At 52.4% G+C, this 17,842-nt stretch overlaps 1 protein-coding gene across 1 annotated transcript in view; it reads left to right on the plus strand.

Annotated features, from left to right (window-relative positions):
• The first annotated feature begins 1,940 nt into the window (after positions 1 to 1,940).
• The window catches only part of LOC149438259 (nicotinamide N-methyltransferase-like), a 42,091-nt gene continuing 26,189 nt past the window's right edge, over positions 1,941 to 17,842 (plus strand). Inside the window, exon 1 of the mRNA XM_089660065.1 lies at positions 1,941 to 2,150. Coding sequence (XP_089516191.1) covers positions 2,003 to 2,150 — 148 coding nt within the window. The 5' untranslated portion in view covers positions 1,941 to 2,002. The remainder of the gene's footprint in view (positions 2,151 to 17,842) is intronic.

A 17,842-nucleotide genomic window follows, 5' to 3' on the forward strand; every position in this document is an offset into this window, starting at 1 on the left:
CCCTTTATCAGTTCAGCCCACCCCATGTTGTTGGGCAGCCTTCCTAACTGTCCAAGTTGTAAAATGAGTATATAAGGTCAGGGTAGTGACGCATAGCCAGTCCGTCATAGGAAGAACTAGTTTTCGGTCAGGAAAGATGCAGCCGTCTGTGTATTTCATATGCTTCCCCCCTTGGGAGGTAAGATCATGGCATGTCCCATGCTACAGATGCCTAGAATCTACCTCTCTATGCTAAAAGGAACAGGTCTCACTCAGTGTACTGCCCATTCTGTAAGCAATTCTTTGTAACCAATTTTGATTTACATACCAGGCTGCTGGACCTCCATATGTGGAGTAGCTGAATTTACTATGTACCTTGTTTGTTGAACTGTTCAGTAGCGCAACAGAAAAGATATGCAGTGGCTGGACATTGAGTTATCCTGACCAAAGTGAACTTCTTCTGGAACTTTTTCTTTCCTACCTACTTTGTGATGTGCGGTCCTTTGCTGAGGGACCAGGGCTGATAATCCTGGTAAAGCCAGGCTTAGTTGTCTTTAGCCAGTGAGGGCTATCCCAGAAGCAGAATGGGGGACACAGACCAGAGGTCCCATGATAAAGGATTAATGTGACCAATGAGAGCATCGCCCACTGCTCGGTTGTAGAGTGTTAAAAAATGCTTCCACGCTACACAACGTTCAAATGTGAGAAGACAGGAGACACTGGGGGGATAGCTATCACAGATATAATTTTACAGGCAGAGGCGGACTGACCATTTGAGCACTCGGCACTGCCTGAGGGCCCGAGGTCAGTAGGGGGCCCCATGAGATGCCTTTGATACCTTTCACAGGCTTTTTTGGGTGTGGTTTGAGTGTTGGCAAGGACACAGGGGCCCCATGATTTGCAATTGCCTGGGGGCCCCATGAGTCGTCAGTCCGCCCCTGATTACAGGATTAAGCGCATGAGCTCTAGGCCCGCATGAGCTCTAGCATGTACATGGCTTCAGTTCCAGAACACACCTCAATACCTATGGTACCAGTAAATCTGAAATTGCTGACTATTAGAGATGAGGTTTGGGTTTGAGGCTACCATGGGCTCCCTGGGAATCCTGCGTGGTTGAGAGTCGTGAACCTATCAAATTCATGCAGGAATTCACTGAGCTGAATTCTTTGTACCAAAGCATTTTATGGCTTTTGCCATTATGTCAGCTGGCTTATAAAGGTCAATAATGGGGGCTTTTTGAATTGCAAAGGGCTTTGTTATTAAAAGGTGAGTTTTCAGCAGTTATTTGTTAATGTGTGAAGTTTATGGAGATCAAAAAGTGTGGGAGACTGTTCATAGTTCAGTGACCCAGAAGTCCTTTATGGCAACCTTTTTGTGTCTACTAGCGACCACTATAGTTGCAGTTACCTGCCCCCACCTCCTTTTTGTATATCAACTAGGTTAAAAAAAATTGGCTTGGGCATTATGGGGTTTCACAGTTTATTTTTTGAGGGGTGGTAAATTATATTTTGCTATGGCCTTTTTGTTATTTTGGGGTCCACAGTGTACAAATGTTGCTGACACAAACAAAGCTGCCCTCGACGCAATGTTGTGTGATACAGTGTGCATTGAAGCACCACATTTTTTCCCCCTATTGCTAAAGTTGATATTAAATGTAGTCAATCCCCTTTACTGAAATTGTCAGGCAGGCCTGAAGGGAGAGGCAGAGGATCTGTACATGGATATTATCTCTGTAGAGATAGTAGGAGGTGAGCAGGCTCTACAGGGCAAAGTTGTAGTCGGGCCATATCACCAAGAGGCATGTCTGCCTTTTCTCCCTACTCTAGATATACTTTTAATTATGAATTGACACAATGTAGTCACCTGAATCTCAGCTAACAAAGCATGACTTAAGTCACAATGTAATAATATTTGGTGACATTCTAATGAAGTCGCTTAAATATTTAAAAAGTTAAATATATCACACACATCGGAAGATAAGAAAAACATTTGAGATTTGCTACAGTGGAGATAATATTACAGGATGGATCCCTTTCATAAGCGCTACAATGTACACGGCTTCCATTCCCGAACATTCCTTGACACGTACTTTTCTAATAAACCAGAAATGACCTTAACTTATGAGTGTCTGACATATCCTATGGAGAAGTTTTGCTCTGCATTTTCCACAGGTAGGTAAAGTTATTTTTGAATTAATAAATTATTTTGTAAAGAGTTCAGGATTTACTGTATATATTAGGAGAAATGCAGCATGAACTATTGATTTGCACAATGATCTTGTACAAGTAAAGAATGAACAGATGATTGAGTCATTTATATAGAAAAACTAGGTTGAGACAAAGCAGAATTGCTGCTGATCCACACTTTAGGAAAACCTAGGGTTATGTTAACTTGCTGTGGAGCACAAGAATGTGCATAAGGAGGCTGTTTTCAAATGTTTTAAATGTTTTAAAAGGCAAATCAATGCAGCTATAGGTGGAAACCTGTTTGACTGACTCAGCCCCTTACATTTGTTGGAAATACCATCTCCCTGCCTAAACTCCCAGCCTAATTATGCCCTCCTGGAAGTATTGTTTGTTCAAGGCCTTCCTATTACATTCTACATAACATAAAAAAAATAATACTATAAATCCAGCATGCAGTATGGGAGAGCTTCATAATGGACACACTAGGTGTGCAGACCTGGAAACTCAGTGCAGGGTGTGGGAGCCTCTCATAATCGGCACAGCAGGTACAGTGAAGGAAATAAGTATTAAATCCCCTGCTGATTTTGAATGTTTGCCCACTCACAAAGAAATGATCAGTCTAAAAATCGAATGGTAGGTGTATTGTAACACTGAGAGATAGAATAGCAACAAAAAATTCAAAAGAAATGCATGTCTAACAAATTATACACGGATTTGCATGTTCATGAGGGAAATAAGTATTTGATCCCCTTCACAAAACATGAATTAGTACTTGGTGGCAAATCCCTTGTTGGCAATCAAAGAGGTCAGACTTTTCCTGTAGTTGGCTACCAGATTTGCACACATCTCCGAAGGGATTTTGGCCCACTCCTCTTGGCAGATCCTCTCCAAGTCATTAAGGTTTGGTGGCTGACGTTTGGCAACTCAAACTTTCAGCTCCCTCCACAGATTTTCAATTGGATTAAGGTCTGGAGACTGGCTGGGCCACTCCAGGACCTTAATGTGCTTCTTCTTGAGCCACTCCATTCTCTTGGAGAATAAAATAATCACTTCTCACTGATCCTGCTCTGGAAAAGGATATTGCTAAGGCAATTGATGACTATTTTCGCACTAATGATATTCCTGAGACCCTTTGGTCTGCTCATGAGGCAGTCATTAGTGAACATCTCATTCAATTAGCCTCATCTTTTAACAAGGAGATCTGGGAAAAAATTCTTCCCTTACGAACCAATTGGATGCCTTATATAAATCTCACTCTAATTCACATTCTCTGGCCCTATTACTACAGTTCAATCAGAAAAGACTGGAATTAAATTCTTTACTCTCCCACAAAACTGAAAAAGCTTAATGCTGGTCAAAAGCTAAGCTCTTCCTCTCCAGCTACTCCTATATGGCTATGTTTACCCGTAAACTGACCCAAATCGTGAAGCCCACTCATGTTCACAAACTTCGTATTGACTCTGGACAACTGGTCTTTTCAACCCAAGACACTTAAAAAATATTTGAAGATTTTTATTCTAAGTTATTCTCCAGTCTCCCAGACAGTGATGTCCAGGTTAGATGGTATTCCACTTCTGTCCCTTTCCTCACCCCAGCAGGATATTTTGAATACGTTATGTACAGAAGAAAAAGTCCTCTCTATTATTAAATCTAGAGATGAGCGAAGAAATGAAAAATTCGATTCGACTGATTCGGCGAATTCGTGGACAATATTCGATTCGAGTCGAATAAATTCGCTGTGAATTTAACTTAAAAAAGGGTGTTTCTAGGCTTCAGAGAGACTTAATATTAGTGCAGAACACTGTACCTTTAATTTAAATGCCCTTGGAGTCTGCTGGGGAAGAGAAATAATACTGTCAGTCAGTATGACATGCAGATGAGTGCCGTCGATCTTAGAATCACCGCACACTTCACTCATTTGGGCAGTCACGGGGCCAAAACCAGAGTGTGGAGCCACAGTGTGGCGGTGGAGGCAGCAGCAATGGGAGGCCATACAGCACCCTATGACAAAAATGGAAACCACCAGCAGTGTGAGGAGACCTGAAAGTGGCACATGGCAGAGTGTGGCGATAGAGACAGCAGCAATGGGAGGCCGTACAGGGACCCATGACACACTCTGGACCTGGCAGCAGCATGAGGAGGCGGTACAGGGGCCCATGACAGATTACGGGCCTGGCAGCAGCATGAGGAGTCGGTACAGGGGCCCATGGCAGATTACGGGCCTGGCAGCAGCAATGGGAGGCCGTACAGGGACCCATGACACACTCTGGACCTGGCAGCAGCATGGGGAGGCGGTACAGGGGCCCATGACAGATTACGGGCCTGGCAGCAGCATGAGGAGTCGGTACGGGGGCCCATGACACACTCTGGACCTGGCAGCAGCATGAGGAGGCGGTACAGGGGCGCATGACAGATTACGAGCCTGGCAGCAGCAACTTGGACAGGAGGACGTTCAGCTTCTGCACCGTCGGGTGCGTGCTCGCAAACTGTTGTCTCTTGGAAACGGATTCCAAGAAAGACTGCTGACGGAATCCGTGAAGAGGAGTAGCAGGAGAAGGAGCATCTGAACGAGCGGAATATGCCAACAAGCGACAACAGTGGCCCATGACAGATTACGGGCCTGGCAGCAGCATGAGGAGTCGGTACGGGGGCCCATGGCAGATTACGGGCCTGGCAGCAGCTATGGGAGGCCCGTAATCTGCCAGCACCCTATGACAAAAAATGGAACCCACCAGCAGTGTGAGGAGACCTGAAAGTGGCACATGGCAGAGTGTGGCGATGGAGACAGCAGCAATGGGAGGCCGTACAGGGACCCATGAGAGACTCTGGACCTGGCAGCAGCATGAGGAGGCGGTATAGGGGCCCATGGCAGATTAGGGGCCTGGCAGCAGCTATGGGAGGCCCGTAATCTGCCAGCACCCTATGACAAAAAATGGAACACACCAGCAGTGTGAGGAGACCTGAAAGTGGCACATGGCAGAGTGTGGCGATGGAGGCAGCAGCAATGGGAGGCCGTACAGGGACCCATGAGAGACTCTGGACTTGGCAGCAGCATGAGGAGGCGGTATAGGGGCCCATGGCAGATTAGGGGCCTGGCAGCAGCTATGGGAGGCCCGTAATCTGCCAGCACCCTATGACAAAAAATGGAACACACCAGCAGTGTGAGGAGACCTGAAAGTGGCACATGTTTGGGGCATGATTCATGGCGGATTTAGTCAGTTGTGTCAGGAACTGGTGGTTTGAAATCCAGACTAATCCACGCCTGATTCATTTTCACAAACGTGAGTCTCTCCACACTTTGGGTGGACAGTCGTGTCCTCCGCGGAGTTGCAATACCTCCTGCCGCACTAAACACGCGCTCCGATGCCACGCTACTGGCCGGGCATGACAGCCTTTCAAGGGCAAATTCAGCTAGTTGGGGCCAAAGGTCAAGTTTCGTTGCCCAGTAGTCAAGGGGATTGTCTACCTCGGTTGGCAGGGTGCTGTCCAAGTAGGCCTAAGCCTGTTGTTTGAGGTCCTGCTCCAGGTCCACCTGATGCTGCTGCTGCTGCTGCGGCTGGTTAGTAGTTTCCTCACTGCGCTGGTGAAGAAAGCTACTCATCATCGACTGCAGACTGAGGCAGCCGCTGCTGGTGGAGCTGCCACTGCTCCTACCACCCCACCCCTCCCCTGCTGCCATGGCAGCGGAACACGAGCGCACAGGGCCCACAGTGTCTGAGGATGGACGTTGGCGCAGACAGGCAGAGACCAGCTGACTACATAGGTGTTTTTTATAGTACGTTATTTTGGCCTCCCTCTCAGCAGGTGTGAAAAAGGCCACCATTTTTGAACGGTAGCGAGGGTCCAACAAGGTGGACAGCCAAAAGTCATCCCTCTGTCTGATGGTTATTATTCGGCTGTCGCTACGCAAGCAACCGAGCATGCTATGGGCCATTTGTGCCAAGGAATGCGAGGGACTCCCTGCCTCCATCTCCACAGCATACTGCCACGGTGCGTCTAGGTCCTCTGTCTCCTCTTCCTCCTCCTCTACCAGATGCTCCTGCTCCTCCACTCCTGTCCGCTGAGTGGAAAAACCACCCATTTCACTCAATAATTCCTGAGCACCAATGTCCTCCTCTACCTCCTCCTCTTCTTCCAGTCCTGCCCCCACAGGGGCCATGTGGCGTTGAGATCTGTGCGCCACGTCTACCGCACCCTGACCAGCCATTGTTAACAGCATTTGTTCCAGGACGTGCAACAGAGGAATGACGTCGTTCATCCCATAGTCCTGCCGACTCACGAATAGCGTGGCCTCCTCAAAGGGCCTGAGCAAGCGCAGGTGTCACGCATGAGCTGCCAATGGCTGACATCTAAGTTACACAGGGAGTACCTTTATCTGCTTTTAACATCAGGAAATCTGTGATGGCCTTTTGCTGTTCGTAAAGGCGGTCTAACATATGTAGGGTTGAATTCCACCTTGTTGCAACGTCACAGCATGAGGAGTCGGTATAGGGGCCCATGGCAGATTAGGGGCCTGGCAGCAGTTATGGGAGGCCCATAATCTGCCAGCACCCTATGACAAAAAATGGAACACACCAGCAGTGTGAGGAGACCTGAAAGTGGCACATGGCAGAGTGTGGCGATGGAGACAGCAGCAATGGGAGGCCGTACAGGGACCCATGAGAGACTCTGGACCTGGCAGCAGCATGAGGAGGCGGTATATAGGGGCCTACGGCAGATTAGGGGCCTGGCAGCAGCTATAGGAGGCCCGTAATCTGCCAGCACCCTATGTCAAAAAATTCAACACACCAGCAGTGTGTGAGGAGACCTGAAAGTGGCACATGGCAGAGTGTGGCGATGGAGACAGCAGCAATGGGAGGCCGTACAGGGACCCATGACAGACTCTGGACTTGGCAGCAGCATGAGGAGGCGGTATATAGGGGCTTATGGCAGATTAGGGGCCTGGCAGCAGCTATAGGAGGCCCGTAATCTGCCAGCACCCTATGTCAAAAAATTCAACACACCAGCAGTGTGAGGAGACCTGAAAGTGGCACATGGCAGAGTGTGGCGATGGAGACAGCAGCAATGGGAGGCCGTACAGGGACCCATGACAGACTCTGAACTTGGCAGCAGCATGAGGAGGCGGTATATAGGGGCCCATGGCAGATTAGGGGCCTGGCAGCAGCTATAGGAGGCCCGTAATCTGCCAGCACCCTATGTCAAAAAATTCAACACACCAGCAGTGTGAGGAGACCTGAAAGTGGCACATGGCAGAGTGTGGCGATGGAGACAGCAGCAATGGGAGGCCGTACAGGGACCCATGACAGACTCTGGACTTGGCAGCAGCATGAGGAGGCGGTATATAGGGGCCCATGGCAGATTAGGGGCCTGGCAGCAGCTATGGGAGGCCCGTAATCTGCCAGCACCCTATGTCAAAAAATTCTACACACCAGCAGTGTGTGAGGAGACCTGAAAGTGGCACATGGCAGAGTGTGGCGATGGAGACAGCAGCAATGGGAGGCCGTACAGGGACCCATGACAGACTCTGGACTTGGCAGCAGCATGAGGAGGCGGTATATAGGGGCCCATGGCAGATTAGGGGCCTGGCAGCAGCTATGGGAGGCCCGTAATCTGCCAGCACCCTATGTCAAAAAATTCAACACACCAGCAGTGTGTGAGGAGACCTGAAAGTGGCACATGGCAGAGTGTGGCGATGGAGAAAGCAGCAATGGGAGGCCGTACAGGGACCCATGAGAGACTCTGGACCTGGCAGCAGCATGAGGAGGCGGTATATAGGGGCCTATGGCAGATTAGGGGCCTGGCAGCAGCTATGTGAGGCCCGTAATCTGCCTGCACCCTATGTCAAAAAATTAAACACACCAGCAGTGTGAAGAGACCTGAAAGTGGCACATGGCAGAGTGTGGCGATGGAGACAGCAGCAATGGGAGGCCGTACAGGGACCATGACAGACTCTGGACTTGGCAGCAGCATGAGGAGGCGGTATATAGGGGCCCATGGCAGATTAGGGGCCTGGCAGCAGCTATGTGAGGCCCGTAATCTGCCTGCACCCTATGTCAAAAAATTTAACACACCAGCAGTGTGAAGAGACCTGAAAGTGGCACATGGCAGCAGAGTGTGGCGATGGAGACAGCAGCAATGGGAGGCCGTACAGGGACCATGACAGACTCTGGACTTGGCAGCAGCATGAGGAGGCGGTATATAGGGGCCCATGGCAGATTAGGGGCCTGGCAGCAGCTATGTGAGGCCCGTAATCTGCCTGCACCCTATGTCAAAAAATTAAACACACCAGCAGTGTGAAGAGACCTGAAAGTGGCACATGGCATGAGAGACTCTGGACCTGGCAGCAGCAGGAGGAGGCGGTATAGGGGCCCATGGCTGATTAGGGGCCTGGCAGCAGCTATGTGAGGCCCGTTATCTTGCAGCACCCTATGTCAAAAAATTACACACCAGCAGTGTGAAGAGACCTGAAAGTGGCACATGGCAGCAGAGTGTGGCGATGGAGACAGCAGCAATGGGAGGCCGTACAGGGACCCATGAGAGACTCTGGACCTGGCAGCAGCAGGAGGAGGTGGTATATAGGGGCCCATGGCAGATTAGGGGCCTGGCAGCAGCTATGTGAGGCCCGTAATCTGCCTGCACCCTATGTCAAAAAATTTAACACACCAGCAGTGTGAAGAGACCTGAAAGTGGCACATGGCAGCAGAGTGTGGCGATGGAGACAGCAGCAATGGGAGGCCGTACAGGGACCATGACAGACTCTGGACTTGGCAGCAGCATGAGGAGGCGGTATATAGGGGCCTATGGCAGATTAGGGGCCTGGCAGCAGCTATGTGAGGCCCGTAATCTGCCTGCACCCTATGTCAAAAAATTTAACACACCAGCAGTGTGAAGAGACCTGAAAGTGGCACATGGCAGCAGAGTGTGGCGATGGAGACAGCAGCAATGGGAGGCCGTACAGGGACCATGACAGACTCTGGACTTGGCAGCAGCATGAGGAGGCGGTATATAGGGGCCCATGGCAGATTAGGGGCCTGGCAGCAGCTATGTGAGGCCCGTAATCTGCCTGCACCCTATGTCAAAAAATTTAACACACCAGCAGTGTGAAGAGACCTGAAAGTGGCACATGGCAGCAGAGTGTGGCGATGGAGACAGCAGCAATGGGAGGCCGTACAGGGACCATGACAGACTCTGGACTTGGCAGCAGCATGAGGAGGCGGTATATAGGGGCCCATGGCAGATTAGGGGCCTGGCAGCAGCTATGTGAGGCCCGTAATCTGCCTGCACCCTATGTCAAAAAATTAAACACACCAGCAGTGTGAAGAGACCTGAAAGTGGCACATGGCATGAGAGACTCTGGACCTGGCAGCAGCAGGAGGAGGCGGTATAGGGGCCCATGGCTGATTAGGGGCCTGGCAGCAGCTATGTGAGGCCCGTTATCTTGCAGCACCCTATGTCAAAAAATTTAACACACCAGCAGTGTGAAGAGACCTGAAAGTGGCACATGGCAGCAGAGTGTGGCGATGGAGACAGCAGCAATGGGAGGCCGTACAGGGACCCATGAGAGACTCTGGACCTGGCAGCAGCAGGAGGAGGTGGTATATAGGGGCCCATGGCAGATTAGGGGCCTGGCAGCAGCTATGTGAGGCCCGTAATCTGCCTGCACCCTATGTCAAAAAATTTAACACACCAGCAGTGTGAAGAGACCTGAAAGTGGCACATGGCAGCAGAGTGTGGCGATGGAGACAGCAGCAATGGGAGGCCGTACAGGGACCATGACAGACTCTGGACTTGGCAGCAGCATGAGGAGGCGGTATATAGGGGCCTATGGCAGATTAGGGGCCTGGCAGCAGCTATGTGAGGCCCGTAATCTGCCTGCACCCTATGTCAAAAAATTTAACACACCAGCAGTGTGAGGAGACCTGAAAGTGGCACATGGCAGCAGAGTGTGGCGATGGAGACAGCAGCAATGGGAGGCCGTACAGGGACCATGACAGACTCTGGACTTGGCAGCAGCATGAGGAGGCGGTATATAGGGGCCTATGGCAGATTAGGGGCCTGGCAGCAGCTATGTGAGGCCCGTAATCTGCCTGCACCCTATGTCAAAAAATTTAACACACCAGCAGTGTGAAGAGACCTGAAAGTGGCACATGGCAGCAGAGTGTGGCGATGGAGACAGCAGCAATGGGAGGCCGTACAGGGACCATGACAGACTCTGGACTTGGCAGCAGCATGAGGAGGCGGTATATAGGGGCCCATGGCAGATTAGGGGCCTGGCAGCAGCTATGTGAGGCCCGTAATCTGCCTGCACCCTATGTCAAAAAATTTAACACACCAGCAGTGTGAAGAGACCTGAAAGTGGCACATGGCAGCAGAGTGTGGCGATGGAGACAGCAGCAATGGGAGGCCGTACAGGGACCATGACAGACTCTGGACTTGGCAGCAGCATGAGGAGGCGGTATATAGGGGCCCATGGCAGATTAGGGGCCTGGCAGCAGCTATGTGAGGCCCGTAATCTGCCTGCACCCTATGTCAAAAAATTAAACACACCAGCAGTGTGAAGAGACCTGAAAGTGGCACATGGCATGAGAGACTCTGGACCTGGCAGCAGCAGGAGGAGGCGGTATAGGGGCCCATGGCTGATTAGGGGCCTGGCAGCAGCTATGTGAGGCCCGTTATCTTGCAGCACCCTATGTCAAAAAATTTAACACACCAGCAGTGTGAAGAGACCTGAAAGTGGCACATGGCAGCAGAGTGTGGCGATGGAGACAGCAGCAATGGGAGGCCGTACAGGGACCCATGAGAGACTCTGGACCTGGCAGCAGCAGGAGGAGGTGGTATATAGGGGCCCATGGCAGATTAGGGGCCTGGCAGCAGCTATGTGAGGCCCGTAATCTGCCTGCACCCTATGTCAAAAAATTTAACACACCAGCAGTGTGAAGAGACCTGAAAGTGGCACATGGCAGCAGAGTGTGGCGATGGAGACAGCAGCAATGGGAGGCCGTACAGGGACCATGACAGACTCTGGACTTGGCAGCAGCATGAGGAGGCGGTATATAGGGGCCCATGGCAGATTAGGGGCCTGGCAGCAGCTATGTGAGGCCCGTAATCTGCCTGCACCCTATGTCAAAAAATTAAACACACCAGCAGTGTGAAGAGACCTGAAAGTGGCACATGGCAGAGTGTGGCGATGGAGACAGCAGCAATGGGAGGCCGTACAGGGACCATGACAGACTCTGGACTTGGCAGCAGCATGAGGAGGCGGTATATAGGGGCCCATGGCAGATTAGGGGCCTGGCAGCAGCTATGTGAGGCCCGTAATCTGCCTGCACCCTATGTCAAAAAATTTAACACACCAGCAGTGTGAAGAGACCTGAAAGTGGCACATGGCAGCAGAGTGTGGCGATGGAGACAGCAGCAATGGGAGGCCGTACAGGGACCATGACAGACTCTGGACTTGGCAGCAGCATGAGGAGGCGGTATATAGGGGCCCATGGCAGATTAGGGGCCTGGCAGCAGCTATGTGAGGCCCGTAATCTGCCTGCACCCTATGTCAAAAAATTAAACACACCAGCAGTGTGAAGAGACCTGAAAGTGGCACATGGCAGCAGAGTGTGGCGATGGAGACAGCAGCAATGGGAGGCCGTACAGGGACCATGACAGACTCTGGACTTGGCAGCAGCATGAGGAGGCGGTATATAGGGGCCCATGGCAGATTAGGGGCCTGGCAGCAGCTATGTGAGGCCCGTAATCTGCCTGCACCCTATGTCAAAAAATTTAACACACCAGCAGTGTGAAGAGACCTGAAAGTGGCACATGGCAGAGTGTGGCGATGGAGACAGCAGCAATGGGAGGCCGTACAGGGACCATGACAGACTCTGGACTTGGCAGCAGCATGAGGAGGCGGTATATAGGGGCCCATGGCAGATTAGGGGCCTGGCAGCAGCTATGTGAGGCCCGTAATCTGCCTGCACCCTATGTCAAAAAATTTAACACACCAGCAGTGTGAAGAGACCTGAAAGTGGCACATGGCAGCAGAGTGTGGCGATGGAGACAGCAGCAATGGGAGGCCGTACAGGGACCATGACAGACTCTGGACTTGGCAGCAGCATGAGGAGGCGGTATATAGGGGCCCATGGCAGATTAGGGGCCTGGCAGCAGCTATGTGAGGCCCGTAATCTGCCTGCACCCTATGTCAAAAAATTTAACACACCAGCAGTGTGAAGAGACCTGAAAGTGGCACATGGCAGCAGAGTGTGGCGATGGAGACAGCAGCAATGGGAGGCCGTACAGGGACCATGACAGACTCTGGACTTGGCAGCAGCATGAGGAGGCGGTATATAGGGGCCCATGGCAGATTAGGGGCCTGGCAGCAGCTATGTGAGGCCCGTAATCTGCCTGCACCCTATGTCAAAAAATTAAACACACCAGCAGTGTGAAGAGACCTGAAAGTGGCACATGGCAGCAGAGTGTGGCGATGGAGACAGCAGCAATGGGAGGCCGTACAGGGACCATGACAGACTCTGGACTTGGCAGCAGCATGAGGAGGCGGTATATAGGGGCCCATGGCAGATTAGGGGCCTGGCAGCAGCTATGTGAGGCCCGTAATCTGCCTGCACCCTATGTCAAAAAATTTAACACACCAGCAGTGTGAAGAGACCTGAAAGTGGCACATGGCAGCAGAGTGTGGCGATGGAGACAGCAGCAATGGGAGGCCGTACAGGGACCATGACAGACTCTGGACTTGGCAGCAGCATGAGGAGGCGGTATATAGGGGCCCATGGCAGATTAGGGGCCTGGCAGCAGCTATGTGAGGCCCGTAATCTGCCTGCACCCTATGTCAAAAAATTAAACACACCAGCAGTGTGAAGAGACCTGAAAGTGGCACATGGCAGCAGAGTGTGGCGATGGAGACAGCAGCAATGGGAGGCCGTACAGGGACCATGACAGACTCTGGACTTGGCAGCAGCATGAGGAGGCGGTATATAGGGGCCCATGGCAGATTAGGGGCCTGGCAGCAGCTATGTGAGGCCCGTAATCTGCCTGCACCCTATGTCAAAAAATTTAACACACCAGCAGTGTGAAGAGACCTGAAAGTGGCACATGGCAGAGTGTGGCGATGGAGACAGCAGCAATGGGAGGCCGTACAGGGACCATGACAGACTCTGGACTTGGCAGCAGCATGAGGAGGCGGTATATAGGGGCCCATGGCAGATTAGGGGCCTGGCAGCAGCTATGTGAGGCCCGTAATCTGCCTGCACCCTATGTCAAAAAATTTAACACACCAGCAGTGTGAAGAGACCTGAAAGTGGCACATGGCAGCAGAGTGTGGCGATGGAGACAGCAGCAATGGGAGGCCGTACAGGGACCATGACAGACTCTGGACTTGGCAGCAGCATGAGGAGGCGGTATATAGGGGCCCATGGCAGATTAGGGGCCTGGCAGCAGCTATGTGAGGCCCGTAATCTGCCTGCACCCTATGTCAAAAAATTTAACACACCAGCAGTGTGAAGAGACCTGAAAGTGGCACATGGCAGCAGAGTGTGGCGATGGAGACAGCAGCAATGGGAGGCCGTACAGGGACCATGACAGACTCTGGACTTGGCAGCAGCATGAGGAGGCGGTATATAGGGGCCCATGGCAGATTAGGGGCCTGGCAGCAGCTATGTGAGGCCCGTAATCTGCCTGCACCCTATGTCAAAAAATTAAACACACCAGCAGTGTGAAGAGACCTGAAAGTGGCACATGGCAGCAGAGTGTGGCGATGGAGACAGCAGCAATGGGAGGCCGTACAGGGACCATGACAGACTCTGGACTTGGCAGCAGCATGAGGAGGCGGTATATAGGGGCCCATGGCAGATTAGGGGCCTGGCAGCAGCTATGTGAGGCCCGTAATCTGCCTGCACCCTATGTCAAAAAATTTAACACACCAGCAGTGTGAAGAGACCTGAAAGTGGCACATGGCAGCAGAGTGTGGCGATGGAGACAGCAGCAATGGGAGGCCGTACAGGGACCATGACAGACTCTGGACTTGGCAGCAGCATGAGGAGGCGGTATATAGGGGCCCATGGCAGATTAGGGGCCTGGCAGCAGCTATGTGAGGCCCGTAATCTGCCTGCACCCTATGTCAAAAAATTAAACACACCAGCAGTGTGAAGAGACCTGAAAGTGGCACATGGCAGCAGAGTGTGGCGATGGAGACAGCAGCAATGGGAGGCCGTACAGGGACCATGACAGACTCTGGACTTGGCAGCAGCATGAGGAGGCGGTATATAGGGGCCTATGGCAGATTAGGGGCCTGGCAGCAGCTATGTGAGGCCCGTAATCTGCCTGCACCCTATGTCAAAAAATTTAACACACCAGCAGTGTGAAGAGACCTGAAAGTGGCACATGGCATGAGAGACTCTGGACCTGGCAGCAGCAGGAGGAGGCGGTATAGGGGCCCATGGCTGATTAGGGGCCTGGCAGCAGCTATGTGAGGCCCGTTATCTTGCAGCACCCTATGTCAAAAAATTTAACACACCAGCAGTGTGAAGAGACCTGAAAGTGGCACATGGCAGCAGAGTGTGGCGATGGAGACAGCAGCAATGGGAGGCCGTACAGGGACCCATGAGAGACTCTGGACCTGGCAGCAGCAGGAGGAGGTGGTATATAGGGGCCCATGGCAGATTAGGGGCCTGGCAGCAGCTATGTGAGGCCCGTAATCTGCCTGCACCCTATGTCAAAAAATTTAACACACCAGCAGTGTGAAGAGACCTGAAAGTGGCACATGGCAGCAGAGTGTGGCGATGGAGACAGCAGCAATGGGAGGCCGTACAGGGACCCATGAGAGACTCTGGACCTGGCAGCAGCAGGAGGAGGTGGTATATAGGGGCCTATGGCAGATTAGGGGCCTGGCAGCAGCTATAGGAGGCCCGTAATCTGCCAGCACCCTATGTCAAAAAATTCAACACACCAGCAGTGTGAGGAGACCTGAAAGTGGCACATGTTTGAGGCATGATTCATGGCGGATTTAGTCAGTTGTGTCAGGAACTGGTGGTTTGAAATCCAGACTAATCCACGCCTGATTCATTTTCACAAACGTGAGTCTCTCCACACTTTGGGTGGACAGTCGTGTCCTCCGCGGAGTTACAATACCTCCTGCCGCACTAAACACGCGCTCCGATGCCACGCTACTGGCCGGGCATGACAGCCTTTCAAGGGCAAATTCAGCTAGTTGGGGCCAAAGGTCAAGTTTCGTTGCCCAGTAGTCAAGGGGATTGTCTACCTCGGTTGGCAGGGTGCTGTCCAAGTAGGCCCAAGCCTGTTGTTTGAGCTCCTGCTCCAGGTCCACCTGATGCTGCTGCTGCTGCTGCGGCTGGTTAGTAGTTTCCTCACTGCGCTGGTGAAGAAAGCTACTCATCATCGACTGCAGACTGAGGCAGCCGCTGCTGGTGGAGCTGCCACTGCTCCTACCACCCCACCCCTCCCCTGCTGCCATGCCAGCGGAACGCGAGCGCACAGGGCCCACAGTGTCTGAGGATGGACGATGGCGCACAAAGGCAGAGACCAACTGACTACATAGGTGGTTTTTATAGTACGTAATTTTGGCCTCCCTCTCAGCAGGTGTGAAAAAGGCCACCATTTTGGACCGGTAGCGAGGGTCCAACAAGGTGGACAGCCAAAAGTCATCCCTCTGTCTGATGGTTATTATTCGGCTGTCGCTACGCAAGCAACCGAGCATGCTATGGGCCATTTGTGCCAAGGAATGCGAGGGACTCCCTGCCTCCATCTCCACAGCATACTGCCACGGTGCGTCTGGGTCCTCTGTCTCCTCCTCCTCCTCCTCTACCAGATGCTCCTGCTCCTCCACTCCTGTCCGCTGAGTGGAAAAACCACCCATTTCACTCAATAATTCCTGAGCACAAATGTCCTCCTCTACCTCCTCCTCTTCTTCCTGTCTTGCCCCCACAGGGGTCATGTGGCGTTGAGATCTGTGCGCCACGTCTACCGCACCCTGACCAGCCATTGTTAACAGCATTTGTTCCAGGACGTGCAACAGAGGAATGACGTCGTTCATCCCATAGTCCTGCCGACTCACGAATAGCGTGGCCTCCTCAAAGGGCCTGAGCAAGCGGCAGGTGTCACGCATGAGCTGCCAATGGCTGACATCTAAGTTACACAGGGGAGTACCTTTATCCGCTTGTAACATCAGGAAATCGGTGATGGCCTTTCGCTGCTCGTAAAGGCGGTCTAACATGTGTAGGGTTGAATTCCACCTTGTTGCAACGTCGCAGATCAGGCGATGCTGTGGAATTCCGTTCTGCCGCTGCAGCTCAATGAGGGTGTTCTTTGCGGTGTAGGAATGGCTGAAATGCATGCACAGTTTACGTGACATTTTAAGGATGTCTTGCAGTGGGATGGTGGATTTTAGGAACCGCTTGACAACCAGATTGAACACGTGAGCCATGCATGGCGCATGGCACAACCTTCCTTGACGCAGAGCAGACACCATGTTCTTTCCGTTGTCAGTCAACATGGTTCCGATTTTTAGTTTGCGCGGAGACAGCCATCTGTCGATTTCTCTGTTCATTACACTCAGCAGTTCCTCCCCTGTGTGACTACGTTCGCCAAGGCATACCAGGTGCAGCACAGCGTGACACCGTTGCGCCCTGCACATGTGATATGCCGGTCGGGTAATGGGACTTGGCACGGGGGTGGCGGCTGAGGACACGGCGGAAAAAGAGGTGGTAGAGGCGGACATGCTTGCTGGACCAAGGACGTGCAAACGTGGAGGCAAAAGCGTCGTGACCTGTCCAAGTTGCTGGTGCGGCTGTGCCGGCACCACGTTCACCCAGTGGGCCGTAAATGACATGTACTGTCCCTGACCGTAGTTACAGCTCCACACGTCGGCGCTGCCGTGCACTTTGGCAGAGACCGACATGCTCAAAGACTGGCCCACCATCTCTTCTACATGTGAATGCAGGGCTGGCACTGCCTTTTGGGCAAAGAAATGACGGCTTGGCACTCTCCACCGCGGCGCGGCACAAGCCATCATTTCTCGGAAAGGTGCTGAGTCCACCAGTTGGAAAGGGAGGGACTGCAGCACCAGCAACTTGGACAGGAGGACGTTCAGCTTTTGCACCGTCGGGTGCGTGCTCGCAAACTGTTGTCTCTTGGATACGGATTCCAAGAAAGACTGTTGACGGAATCCGAGAAGAGGAGTAGCAGGAGAAGGAGCATCTGAACGAGCGGAAGATGCCAATGAGCGACAACTCCCCTCAGCAGAGGTGTTGGAGCCTTGACTGGCTGATAGAGGGCGATTGACGACGTCGGGTGACGGAGCAAGTAACGGAGCGGGTGATGGAGCGGGGGCTGGGGCAGGCAGAACCGCCGTATGTTTATCACGGTTTTCCCAGGCCACCGAATGGTGACGCTGCATATGCTGACGCAACGCTGTAGTCCCAACATGGGCCCCCTGGCCACGCTTGCATTTCTGGCCACATAGTCGACATACGGCTACATTTACTTCCTCGGGCGGCTTGAGGAAAAATTGCCACACCACCGAGTAGGAAACTTTGCCCCCGCTACTCTTCACTGGCTGACTGCTACTTCCTCCGTGCGCACCGGCACCACTACTGGCCGTGGTGGTAGGCTGCAGTGGAGCTGGTGCTCTACTCCGTGGACGTTTGGCTCCACTG

The sequence above is a fragment of the Staurois parvus genome, unplaced genomic scaffold (assembly GCF_062004578.1).
Source record: "Staurois parvus isolate SC_StPar_1 unplaced genomic scaffold, SC_StPar_1.0 ptg001200l, whole genome shotgun sequence".
NCBI classification, from domain to species: Eukaryota; Metazoa; Chordata; class Amphibia; order Anura; family Ranidae; genus Staurois; species Staurois parvus.